Genomic DNA, 13606 nt, shown 5'->3' on the forward strand with positions numbered 1-13606 from the left:
TGTTTTGAGCCTTCGTTGTCACGTGACTCGCGTTGTTGCATTATCGGATTCAACTGTTGTCTTACATTGGATCAGGGGCTGTCCATCTAGATGGCAATCTTTCGTCGCTAATCGAGTTACGAAAATTCAAGACTGTCCTATCAACGACTGGTTACACGTGGCAGGAAATTCAAACCCAGCTGATCCCATTTCGAGAGGTATCCCCTTCTGAAATAATTAATCATGATTTGTGGTGGTCTGGCCCCTCTTGGCTAATGTTAGAAGAGAGTGATTGGCCCGTCAAGGTCGATCTGAACCTTAGAGTTTACATTGGTTTACAATCGAAAGTTATCGTTGAACATAGTTATCTAAAAAACACACAAACCAACACTTCACGGAGCTTTCAACAAATTGCGACAGTTTGTTGTAAATTTCTAAGAAAATACTGCAATGTTTTGTCGTCAACCTGAGGAAATCTTTTTGTTTGACACTCAGTGTCGGTAAAGATCAAAGAAGGAAGTTAACAAAATGTGGAAAACTTGCTGCTGCGCTCAAAATCAGTAGCAACTTGTAGAAGGTATTGCTTTTCTGTGATTTGTGTCACGTTTTTGATTTGATGGCCGATCAACAAAATCACTACGTGTCTTTTTCAGAAAGTTAGTAATACTGCCGTTGCACTTGAGCTCACCACTCATCAGCTATTATGTCACTGCCACTACATGAATCCCTGGCGGCCTTCAACGAGGCTCTTGAAACAGACAGTCACATTCTCAACACTACTGCTCATGCCCAATTCAACTCTCCAACTTCACCAATTATTTGGCATCAAGTTTTCCACTCATTGCTCTATACAGCAGTCTGTTTTTTTTACAGAAAATTTACAACTCCTTGGTGGAAAACTATTTGCGGACAACTTTTGTGTGAACACTACTTCAGTTTGTATATAAAGAAACTTCAAAACAATGAACATCAGCCAGCAGCATTTTTCTGACAACATTCTCTCAAGCCATTGTCCTAGCTTCTTTCCGTTTCCCAAAATTCCATAGTGTATTTGACCACAGGACAGTGTTTTTCTGAAGCTCACAGGGTCCACTTGCTTTTCGACACTACGCTAGTCTCTCTCTCTCTCTCTCTCTCTCTCTCTCTCTCTCTCTCTCTCTCTCTCACTCTCTCTATTGTAACATACTTAGATAAAGAAATCTAATCTCTCTCTCACACTCACTTTCTCTCTTACTAGCTACCCTTGAGTACCTGCTGGAACAAGAGGGTGGTAGTGTCAAGAAAATTGGCCAACCTTGAGAAACAAAGATTTCACTTGAAATTCTCTCAATTCAATTCAAAATGTGTGTTGTTACCTTTTTTAACATCACCTTTGCTACAATAGGAAATCCATTCTAATTTTGTATATGTTCAACTAGATGAAACCTATGGGTAAGAACAGAACGCAGAACGGTCAAACGGATGTTTTGCTTTTAGTTTAGGTCACGCTTGCAATCGACCTTGATTTAACATGGGAGTGGTCAAGTCTCGATCGAGTCAAGCTTAGCACGATGACATTCGAATTCTTCCATCATTGCCAGCTGGTTGATGGCATCAACCGCGACAAAACATAAATTCTTATCTATTCCGTTGTAATCTTAATCTAATTGTATTCTTTTTCTCAATTACTGCTGCAAAATTGTACAATTCTGCTCAGTTGCAGAGAGTTTAACTCAGCAACGCTAGTAAAAAATAAATATCTTGACTTATTTTATGGCTCCCTATTGTTTGATGACAGTGAATCTTATTTAGAATTGATTGAAAACTTGAGTTCAACAAAACAGAATAGGCCTATCGAAGTTTTAGATGAATAATATGTGTAGCTATGTACTTGTACAAACTTGGAATGAAATCTATTAATAGTTATGTTGTGTGCTTTAGGAGAGTGTCCGGTCTCGTGTAGCGATGGATTTCACGGGTCCGACCGGAGTGATAATAGCTGATCCGGTCGAGGCCGAGAGGGTGAAAAAGGGTGAAGGGAGCCAATCTAAGGTGAGCTGTAATAAAACACAAAACTTGAATGTAAAAATACAGATTGAATAACCACACATCGACACAAGAGCATTTTGAACAGACATATCCAATCCATTAAGGTTATTTTGCCAACTTCCCTCTCAATAAGCCAAGCCCAACATACCACATCATCTTCTATCATATTATAAATAACTATACAGGCTAAGAATTTGCCAAAAATCGGTCAAGTCATTTTTGAGAAAATCGTGATAGAAATTCAACAAAATCCATTTTTCTCAAGAATATTACGGAGCTTCTGCAATTTTCCAGGAATGAGACTCATTAGCTATAGTCAACTTATAAATAGTTATCTATATACAGAGTGTCCCACCAAGGTTTTAACAGCCGTTGACAATAGATTCTACTCGACATTTCTGACAAAAAATGTTCAGTAAACTTTTTCCTATCGACCTTAGTTTTCGAGATATAACGATTTTTCGATATTTTCAGAATATGCCCACTTCCGGTTATTAAATACTCTAACTCGAAAACTACTGGTCGAATTTCAATTTCAAGGGTATTGTTGGAAAGAGAAAAACATTTCAAACAAGATTAATGTAATTTTATCTGTTGTTAGATATGTTGTAGTTTTTTATTAGGGCTTAAACTTGAAAAAAGGCTATTCTTCAAATTCAAAGTCAAATTTCAAACCTATTTTTCTCCGGGTAATTATAGTGGTTTCAATATTACATAAGCTTTCGAATGAGTATAAATTCGAAAAGGTAAGTTCCATGATAAAGTGTTCAAATTATGGAAATTCACAATGCATCAAGTGGTGATCCTAAAGGTGTGAAATCACCTGTATTTCTGTGACAATATTCACAAGTTTTTATCAACATTTCAACAATCTACAATGATATGACTTTTTCAATAACTTGCATTATTTCCTGTACCATAAATCCCGAATAAAATAACATAAAGTGTTTTAAAGTTTCAGTCTATTTTCAGTATAGTTTTCAGTGTGCTTTCCAGTTGATTGGCATGATATGTATCAACTTTGTCTAGTAGATAAGTCTTCATATTCATTATCATGAAATTTACTTTGATTGAGTACTTGAACATGTTATTGGTGTATGGAGAGTGTGGATGCAATCCAAGAGAAGCAGAGGGAGTTTACAGAAGACGTTTTCCTGACCGAAAACACCCATCTCATAACACGTTTAACATTGACAGATGGTAAGGGTCTAGGATCAGTTTCAGAGTACGAAAGACTCGTCTTAATTTCTGAAGCTTTTGAGAATCTTATTCTAAAGTATTTCGAGCAGAATCCTCGATCCAGCATCCTGTGGGCAGCTGGGATGTTGGATGCTTCAAGAATAGTTCGAAGAATATCGAAGAAGAATAACTTTCGATCATTTCATGATAGGTACCCAGTTCAAAAGTTGAATGAACCTGATACTGTTACAAGGATGCAGTTTTGCCGTTGGATCTTAGCACAAGATTGTGTTTCTTAAGGTGCGTACAGACTTTCGCTCTGCTACGCAATCGAAAGTCACTCGAGCAGATCGATTGATGATCGACCGGGGAGCAAGAGTGGAACGCGAGAAGAGCTAATATCTCCCGTAACGTGTGCGGGGCGTGCGTGGAGCGATGGCGGAGCGTGTTGGAGGCGCGTGTATCTGTACGCACCTATATATTTATTGACAGATCACAGATAAAAGTACGTTCACAAGAACTGGTGCTGTAAATTTCCACAATACACATGGACCTTCCATTTTCATTTTCCCTGCAAGAATAAATGGTGAAGTTTATATGGACTTTCTGGTCAATGAGCTTCACGAATTGATGGAATTTGAGGCATAATATGTCTCAATTTGAGGCATAATATGTGGCTCCAGTTGGATGGCTGCCTCCCTCATTCCCTCGCTAGAAACATCCGTGGGTGGCTTGATAACAATAAATTATGCTGGGCGGTGGATTGGCCGAGGTGGACCCGTAAGTTGGCCATCACGCTCACCTGATCTTACTCCAATAGACTTCTACTTTTGGGGGGTTGTGAAAAGTAAAGTTTACAGAGAACCTGTAGAGACCAGGGAGGAACTGATTCTCAGAATTCGATTGACGTAGAAGTAGTGAAGACACGGCCCAACGAATTGAGAAGAGAAACTCGAAGCTTGATGAAACGCAGCAGAAGTTGCATGAACAGAAATTGAGACTATCTTGAATTCCTGTAAGCAGTGAGTATGATAAAATGTAACTTGATTACCATCTGAATGATTGCCATCAGTTTTTTTAATTCTGTCATTCATCTACTTTGAATTATTATTCTATGAATAAATGTTGTTGGATCTTGTATAATTGTATGATTAATATTTTATATAGGATTTAGGCTATGTGCTACAGAAAATAATGCAATAATCAGGTGATTTCACCCCTTTAGGATCACCACTTGATGCATTGTGAATTTGTGAATATCCTCAATTTGAAGGTGTTCATTCCAGTTTAAAGTTTTGAACACTTTATCATGAAACTTACCTTTTCGAATTACTCATTCGAAAGCTTATGAAATGGAAAAGTTTTTGAAATATTGAAACCACTATAATTACCCGGAGAAAAATCGAGAAAAATAGTTTTTGAGTTATTGAATATTTAATAACCGGAAGTAGGCATATTCTGAAAATATCGAAAAATCGTTATATCTCGAAAACTAAGGTCGATAGGGAAAAATTTTACTAAACATTTTTTGTCAGAAATGTCGAGTAGAATCTATGGCCAACGGCTGTTCCAACCTTGGTGGGACACTCTGTATATCTAAAAGCGAAATGGCACTCACTCACTGACTGACTGACTGACTCTCTCACTCTCTTTAGACAGAACTAAAAATCTACCGGACCAAAAACGTTCAAATTTGGTAGGTATGTTCAGTTGGCTTTTTAGAGGCGCACTAAGAACGGATTTGGAAAAATTTCCAAAGATACGCCCAAAATCTGCGTTTTTCCAGCGTTTTTAGCGTTTTCTCAGATTTTTTAAGAACAAATGAACAGAAATTGTTCAAATTTAGTACAGAAGCTAAGCTAGAGTGTAATAATGTTGTTGTAGAAGGAATTTGAAATAACGCCAAAGATACGTCCAAAGTTATCGGTTTTTTGCGTTTTCTCAGTTCTTTCATCAAGTAATAGACAGAAAATGTTCAAATTTGGTACAGAGGTTTAGCTAGGGTCTAAAAATTTTGTGATGAGGTGACTGAAATCAAAGTCAAACGTATCAAAGATACGCCCAAAATCAGCGTTTTTCCAACGTAGTACTCTGATTTTCTGCGTTTTCTCAGTACTTTGACTTTCTGATGGAATGAAAAATGCAGGCGAGCGAAGCGATCCCGCTGATCTCATTTTTGGACGATCCAGTAGGCTAGACGGATATGGCGAGCGAAGCGAGCCTGATGGCTAGTCCAGGGTATGAATTTGAAGAAAATCGTTAGAGCCGATTTCGAGAAAAACATGGTTTTTTAGTAATCATCCGCCATTTTTTCTGCCATCTTGAATTGAATTTCTTATTGTCGGATCCTCATGGTATAAGGACCTTAAGCTTACAATTTCGAGTCAATCGGTTAATTAGGAATGGAGTTATCGTGTTCACAGACATACACACAAATATTCACACATATACACACACACAGAAACACACAAAAATTATGTTTTTGGACTCAGGTGACCTTGAAACGTACCGTATAGAAAACTTGAAATTAGGGTACCTTAATTTTTTTGGAAAGCAATACTTTCCTTACCCATGGTAATAGGGCATGGAAAATAATTAATTTTTTTGGACAGCAATACTTTCCTTACCTATGGTAATAGGGCAAGGAAAGTAATAAAAGAATTGGCTAATAGCAAATACACGAATGACGCATTATCACATCTGAACTACTGAACTGATTAACTTGAAATTTTGCTTAAATATTTTTATCATACCAATAAACGATAACGCATCATCTCACCTTAACTACTGATCTTACTAACTTGAAATTTTGCATAAAGATTCTTGAATTTTCGTAGATGGATATGGGCTTAATTCCAGTTTGTGAAGCTTTCAGTTCGTCAAGTTTTCAATTCGTCAAGCTTTGGTTGAGAGTGATTATAAATAAAATAGTGTATTTAACGGTTTTATCTTCTATCTTCTTATTCTTTTTCTTTCTATATTCTTCTATATCTTCTTCCTCTATTTTATATATAAAGGAAGTAATAGTCTTATACATGTACGGGATACGAAATACAAATTTTGACACATCATCACGTCTGATACCAACTTGAAATTTTTGATAAATATTCTTTACTAGCAGGTAACCCGTGCTTCGCAAGGGTCTATTTTAAAACTTGACATAATGAAATCTAGAATTGAAAATAGGCTTAAAAGAATCTTCGGTTGATTAAGAATTTATATGCAACTTTTCAAGTAAATCAGTCCAGTAGTTCAGATGTGATGATGCGTCAGACATAATTTTCCTATCCTGTACACGTGTATACGTGTTGAAGCCAGTTCTGTACTATAATAAAGGAAATGATGATTTGGTTATTACATCATATGATTTGGTTATTTTTTATGAAATCGTATGTACATTGATGAACTTTGAACATTAATTCTGAAAAATCTAAAAGGGAAATTGAAATTTTGGCTTCGAGGTGCACGAGATTGATATTTTCAGAATCTATGTACAAAATTTGGAGATCTAAATCATTCCCGTTTTTCCGGTATACAATCCACAAGTTGACATGTTTTGATGCGAACAAACGAACACACGAACAAACACAACCCTACTCTCTCTTATTATAAAGATGTTATGGTTATACGAGTATGGTTATAGGCATATTTTCATTTTTGTTAATCAATAATAATAATTAATTATAATCTTAATAATAAGAACAAATTTATTCAGTTAGTGATACAAAATTTACGTAAGATAAAAACCTAATTAAATCGTTTTTCTATTGTAAATTACTACAGTAGTTGTTTATACTTTCAATATCAGCATGGAAGTATAAAAAACTAAATCCATTTGAACAGACCCTTGCGGAGCACGTGTTACTTGCTAGTTTATTATAAATTAGTAATTTTTTATATATTATAATTAATAAATTAAAACAAGTGACAAAACATTATTAGCAATACCTTTCTTTAAATTTATAAATGAAATCTTCACATTTTTCAATCTTTAATAAATTATTATAAATTTTCAAAGTAATACATCCATGATGTATGGATGTGAATGGCGGCAACTTAGTTACTAATTGACGACATTTGCAGAAGCAACCTCAGCCGAATTCTCCTGCGCAGTTGAACGCTAGGGCGAGAGCCAACCTCTCGGCAGGTCTGCACGTCACTCAACCGTGGTTCCACAGCTGCATGGCGCGCAACCTAGCCACCGATCTCATCAGCAGGCATGGCTCCATCAACGGGTAAGTCATTCTCACAATACCCATCAGTTCTAATGGCAGTAGAGTGACTTTTTAGTCCTGTTAGCCTATTGTAAGTGTATGATAATTATAAAAGTATAATTAGAGGTGCATCAAATTCCTAGACCCAAACATTTTACACGAATATAAATTCAAGATGTCAAATTTTCCTCGTGGTAAGGTGTACAGAATTACGACAATTATTTCTTATAAATGGCCAAAATCCTCAAGACTTTGAATTATACATACAGTTTTTAATTGTGTATATTCGATACAGTATGAAGTAATAAATAAGTTTTTGAGCATGGATTTTCCCTGAACCTCCTTTGGACATATTCTGCACCCTTGCAAGAACCAATAAAAATTATTCATATGAGGCCTGGTACAGTATTCAATAAGTTATGGGTGATATGAATGGTGATATGTGTGGTGAATATTGTATCAAATCCAATACCTAAATAGTTCGCTTTACTGAAATTATTTTCGTGTATTCTAAAATATGCGAACAAGTGCGTATTTAATGTGAGTGGACTAGATTGTCAACAGTTTTTTTTATCATAGATAAGGAAAGTATTTTTTCCAAAAAAATTGAGGTACCCCCAATTTCAGCTTTTCATGGCTCTCCAAGTATTACAGAATAATAATTATTGTGAGTAACAACTGTTCTGAAATCAATATTGGATAGCGCACAAGACTATACATATGCTAGTTGAGCCACAACATGGCTAAAACCGATTTGACTTTTGAAAACAATGTATTACGATATTTCAACATCGTAATACCTTTTTTCCATGAAAGCCGGTAGAATAGCTGTGCACAGCTGAGGTTTCGATATTTTCTCTTTTTTCTATTATTTATTACATTCTGCTCCCGCATCGCATGGCAGGGCATAGGCAACCCGCAATACTGCGCTCGCTGTTTGATTGTAACTGAAGAGCAATGAATTTCACAATAATTTTGTTATTCAATTGATTACTGCTGATTTCTCCTTGAAACGATCAAAATCCTTATGCAGATACTCGGATCAAACTAAGAAATGTCAGCAGTTTGTTTAAACCCCAAATGAAGTGCAAATGATAAATGCAACTATATCTACAATCATAAGTTGTTTAGTGTAAACGTAGTTTGTGCATATGAGCAAGGAAAGTGGATTGTTGATTTGTTGTTTGTTGTGGTGCAGGGTCTTTGTGGTGCGAGAAAGTCGCAGAACTCCAGGATGTTATGTCCTGAGCTACAGCTTCAACTCGAGGGTGTTTCACCAAATGATCAGCGCGGTGTCGGTCGATGATGTTCCCAATGACTGCTACACACTCGACAACAATAACACGCGGTTCTACGACCTGTTGCAATTGGTCGAGTTCTACCAGTTGAACTGCGGCTCTCTGCCTACCCGGCTAACTCATCATATTGTCCGGACGGCATCCGGAGACCATCGCCACGAGGCCGCTGCCCCCCCAAGGCGCGATCAATGAATGGCGCCGCTCTACTACATTGATTCATTTCTACTACAACAAATTCAATGATGGATCGTTTTGACTAGGTCAAGCTTCATTTCTACTAGAACAGTTTTAATGATATACAGAATGTTTCTGAATGAGACCGACAAATTTCATGAGTACTTTCCATACGTCAAAATTGAGGAAAAGGTTCTAGTAAACATGGCACCTTTAATGCTTTTTACCGAGATAATAATTGCAGAAGATTACACATTTTTATCAAATCTTGGTGAAAAATCATTATTTTGATGTAAGGAAAGCATTCACGAAATGTGTCGGTATATTTCAGAAACACTGTTTAGATGGTTCAGTAAGCAACAAAAAGGTCGGCAGCCTTAAATCCGCTACAATTACAACCATTTTCTCATCACTGAACCATCTACAGCTGATTTTGTATAGGTTAAGGTATGAATTCTACTAGAACAGTTTTCAATTACAGTATAAGAATGTTTCAGTCACCAGAAAAAGCTCGGCCGTCTCTAGACCACTGCATATTCAACCTTTTTCTCGTGACTGAACCATCTGTTTATGATTTCTACTAGGACAGACGTGTTTTATCTGATTGAATGATGTGAGTAGATGATCCTAATATTGATGTAAGTTGAGACTTGAACTACAAAATATGTTTCGATTAATTCATTTTTTGTGTTTCAGTCTCCATATAGTAGATTCTGTTTTCATCTTTGTTGTACAGATTGAGATTGAATTTTTTATAGCACAATGACGTATTTTAGACTACTACAATATATACAAAGTGGGACCATCAAACGCCACTATTTTATGTACTATTTTGACTGTCCCACTTTTTATATTTATTTTTTACTCTATAATTGTCCAATATGTAGTAAATTCTGTCTTCAACGTTAGCTAATTGTTGTCCAGATTGATATATGATTTCTAATAGATCATACGTGTTTTGAATGAGACTATCACAACTAAAAATGACGTATTCATTCAATAAATGTATTTTCAACATAAAGGGAACTTTGTTTCCAATGTTAGCTAATTGTTCTTTAGATTAATTGATTATCTCATCTCAACTAGAAATGTGTTTTATGTTAGTTGATAATTGTAGACAATTTTAATAACAAATTTTATCGTTTATTCAATTTTAATAATATATAAATGTATTTTATCCGCTACTTTATTCTACTTTCTTTTGGGTGGAATTGAGATGACATTATTATGTAGCTCTGATGAATGATAACGTGGTGGAAGTTTTGACGACGATTTATTAACTTGTGGGCTTAAATAAATGTGTCAGATGGATTACGTGTTAATATAATTGATTTATAGTTGTTAAGATAATTTTAAGGTTTCAAATTAGGTAATTTTTTTGTTTAGGAAATAAGTGTTTAATCTTAAAATCTCACTCTATTTTACTCGAATGATTAACGCTTCATGAAATGTACCTTCTCAACATCATGACTGAACTCTTTTGAAATGCACTAAGAATGAGATGTACAAGTATTTTTATTGAAATATTGTACAGTATATAAAGTAAATATCTAAGAAATATTTCAATAACTCAGGTTGTGATACATATGGAATGACTGACTCTTCAGTACCTGTTACTTCAATTTCACAATAATATTATAGGTTTATGTTTTTACGCCACCATCACATTTTTGTACAAGCTTTCTGGAAAAGCATTTTAATTTTACAATATTTTCATAATAAATATATTTTTTCAATTACGCGATAGTTTTATCAGTTTCATGAAAACTGAATTTTTCTGCTTATACTCCAGCTGAATATTTTTTTAAATAATCTAAAAATGGAAATGAAAAGGGCAAAACATCACGATCGTTTTTATTTCTCTTGAGATTCTACACTACTTTTCTCCACAGTTTATTTATATTGTGGCTATTCCATACAGTGACATGGATCTATTTTACAGGTTAATAACTTGAAATATTCGAGAATATCAGGCCCATATATACATCTTTTCATCAAATTGGGTTGGGTTTTTAGAAGCTTTGCTTCCGATCTTGAATCTCTTTTTGTAATGTTCTAATAAATGATCGGAAGTCTATTTTTGTTGTGCCCTGTCACTTGAATTATTATCATTGTTAATAGTATCACATCAGCATAATGCATTCATGTGAATGAACTTTGGGGGCACACTAAGTGATGTTTTGGGAAAATAATTTGATAACTTCAAGAAATGGAGAATATTATGAAGTAATAAGAATTTTGACAAAATTCAATGTAATATTCATTTTAGTAGTCTGCTTATTAATACAAGTTGAATTCTCTAAATCAATTATATATTACACAGGTGTAGCCTTATTGTAAATAATCCAAAATTCTTATTGATAATATAAATAATAATCAATTATATCGATAAAATTTTGAATTGCAGTGTGTTCAACTGTCATTGTGTCAAATTAAAAGCAATACATGTCTTTTTTACTGTTAATGAGTGATAGCTCAGTTTTGATTTGACAATATTGATAAATTTTAATATTTCTAGGTGTAAAGTTTTGAGAATAGTTCTCTCAATCTAATTAAAGTCGCTTAAATTTAATTAAATTGCAGTATCCTTCACTATTTTGTTGATGATATCCATGTTTTGATTAACAAACTAGGCCAATTGAGGTGCATTTGACAAGTTAATTGGGGACTAAACTCTATAGGGTGGGGGGATGTATGATCCTGGGATCCTCATTATTGAAAATTTTCTTCCAAACTTATAGTTGAACTTTGAACAAAATAAAAGTAGCTGTAGACATTATTTAGAGCTGGAAACATTTTTAGATAACTGGTTGAACAATTTTTATGCGCGCTTTTTCCATGGAATCATATTTTAATTACTTCCAATTGAGATTTATTTTCATAAATATTGAAAGAAGATTATTTTTATTGATCTTGATTCCAAGGCTCTGCCAAAACAATCACAGTACTTCTCAGTAATATTGATTCATTGGCAGAACAAGAAAACAGTAAACTTTACTGAATACATCACTTTTAAAAGCGTGGAAGTCTTATTATAAATTTATTGTGATTTATTATAGAAAGTAGTTTGCTTGTCCAATATTTAAGATAGAAACCAATCATCAAGACTAATATGAAGTGCATGAAAATTCAAACGGACTGAGCAGAACCAAAAATTTTATTCTGAATAAATTCTAAGTCTTCGTTTTGAAAAATTTGAATGAGAGTGGTATACAGTAGTGTAAGACGAATATGTTAGTGTTTTTTTTTTTTTTGGCTTACGTTTCATTCTGAATTTCTAAATGATTGTTTCATACATTTCAGAAGAGTGATTGATGTCTATGATTATTAGTGATAAGGTGAATGAATATTTATTAAACTAATTATTGTCAAGTTAAACATCATATCTAATAATAATAATAATATACTTTTGAATTGGCTTGAAAGACCTTGAGGAGCTCCAAGCTAATTTTTTACAAAACTATTTGAGTATGCATACAGACTCCTTTACATACGATTTTACACTCAATTAAAATAAGAAATGTATTCTTTCAGGCGGACCAATAGATATTTTGAAACATGCTGTATATAAAGGAGTCTGTAGTTATAGGTATGTTAGGAGGCATAAGAGGCAGAGTGTTTACAAACTCCCTACTAATATCATTCACTACAATAATACGTTTCCATATAATGCTAATATAATATTATTGATGATAATAATAATAATAGTACACCTACTTATTAAGTAATAGTAATAATGGTGTTCTTACTTATAGTTGTGTGAAACATTTTGAGTTTGGTTCTCCTAAAGGTATTTCAATCCAATTGTGAATATTACTTCAAAGCCAAACATTGGAAGCCGACTACTTCTAACTTATTAATTGTATACGAATATTGTCTATCAATAAGTAATTGATTTGATAGATTATTTTTGTATTTATGAAATTTTGTTATTGAATTTTATTTCTATTATCTGCTAGTAATCTCATGCATTTGTTCCTATTATCTAAGTTGAGACCAAAATCGTTTATGACATTTTATTTCTCTACATGTATTGTTAATTTTAGACATTTAACTACTGAATCCAATACTTCTGTATCCTCGCTTTTAGTGTATACGTATTAATAAATCACTTGAAATGATTTGAAATTTACTTTACTTTCAACTCATATTCTAATTGTAACTTTTTCAAATGGTTGACCTAAGTCCAGCAAGCCTGAACGAGAAAAAAATATAATCCTTATAAGGTACCAATTTGTACTACAGGTATCGCACAGTAAGATGTCTTCTTGCTGTCATTTGAAACAATTAAATCCAGGGCCCATCTCATGGTGCAGGATTTTTAGTCATTTCCATCCACCACTGGGTGAGAAACTCAAGTACTTTGAGCCACAGAAAGTCACAAAAGAAGAATTCATAATGCATATTCTACTTGTTGATAATTTAATTCAATTATAAGAAGTGAATCAATTGTATTTGGAATAATCGAAATGACCAGGCTTGAGAGAATTCACCATCTAGAATCAATTAAGAGGGTTGATTTGAATCTGAACAGCCATCTATTTTTACCCGTGTTTATGTACAGTATTGATCTTAGGATAGTTATCGAAATGTCAGTGTATTTTTTTCTGCACAGTATTCTTCTTAAATGATGATCAACATGCATTATTTCTATAACTTTATGTAGTTAATCGTTTGAATTAGTTGTAAGAGATTTTCATCATCTAATCACTTATATCCTGAGTTCCTTCACAA

General features: G+C 34.1%; 1 protein-coding gene across 2 annotated transcripts in view; it reads left to right on the forward strand.

Moving 5' to 3' along the window:
• Positions 1 to 13187, forward strand: part of LOC120348781 (growth factor receptor-bound protein 14-like) — a 31707-nt gene extending 18520 nt beyond the window's left edge. For both annotated transcript variants that reach the window (XM_039424399.1, XM_039424398.1), the window contains exons 4-6: positions 1900 to 2010; positions 7270 to 7421; positions 8599 to 13187. In XM_039424399.1, coding sequence (XP_039280333.1) covers positions 1900 to 2010; positions 7270 to 7421; positions 8599 to 8890 — 555 coding nt within the window. In that variant the 3' untranslated portion in view covers positions 8891 to 13187. The remainder of the gene's footprint in view (positions 1 to 1899; positions 2011 to 7269; positions 7422 to 8598) is intronic.
• The last annotated feature ends 419 nt before the right edge of the window (positions 13188 to 13606 follow it).

This window comes from Nilaparvata lugens, chromosome 3 (genome assembly GCF_014356525.2).
Source record: "Nilaparvata lugens isolate BPH chromosome 3, ASM1435652v1, whole genome shotgun sequence".
Classification (NCBI taxonomy): Eukaryota; Metazoa; Arthropoda; class Insecta; order Hemiptera; family Delphacidae; genus Nilaparvata; species Nilaparvata lugens.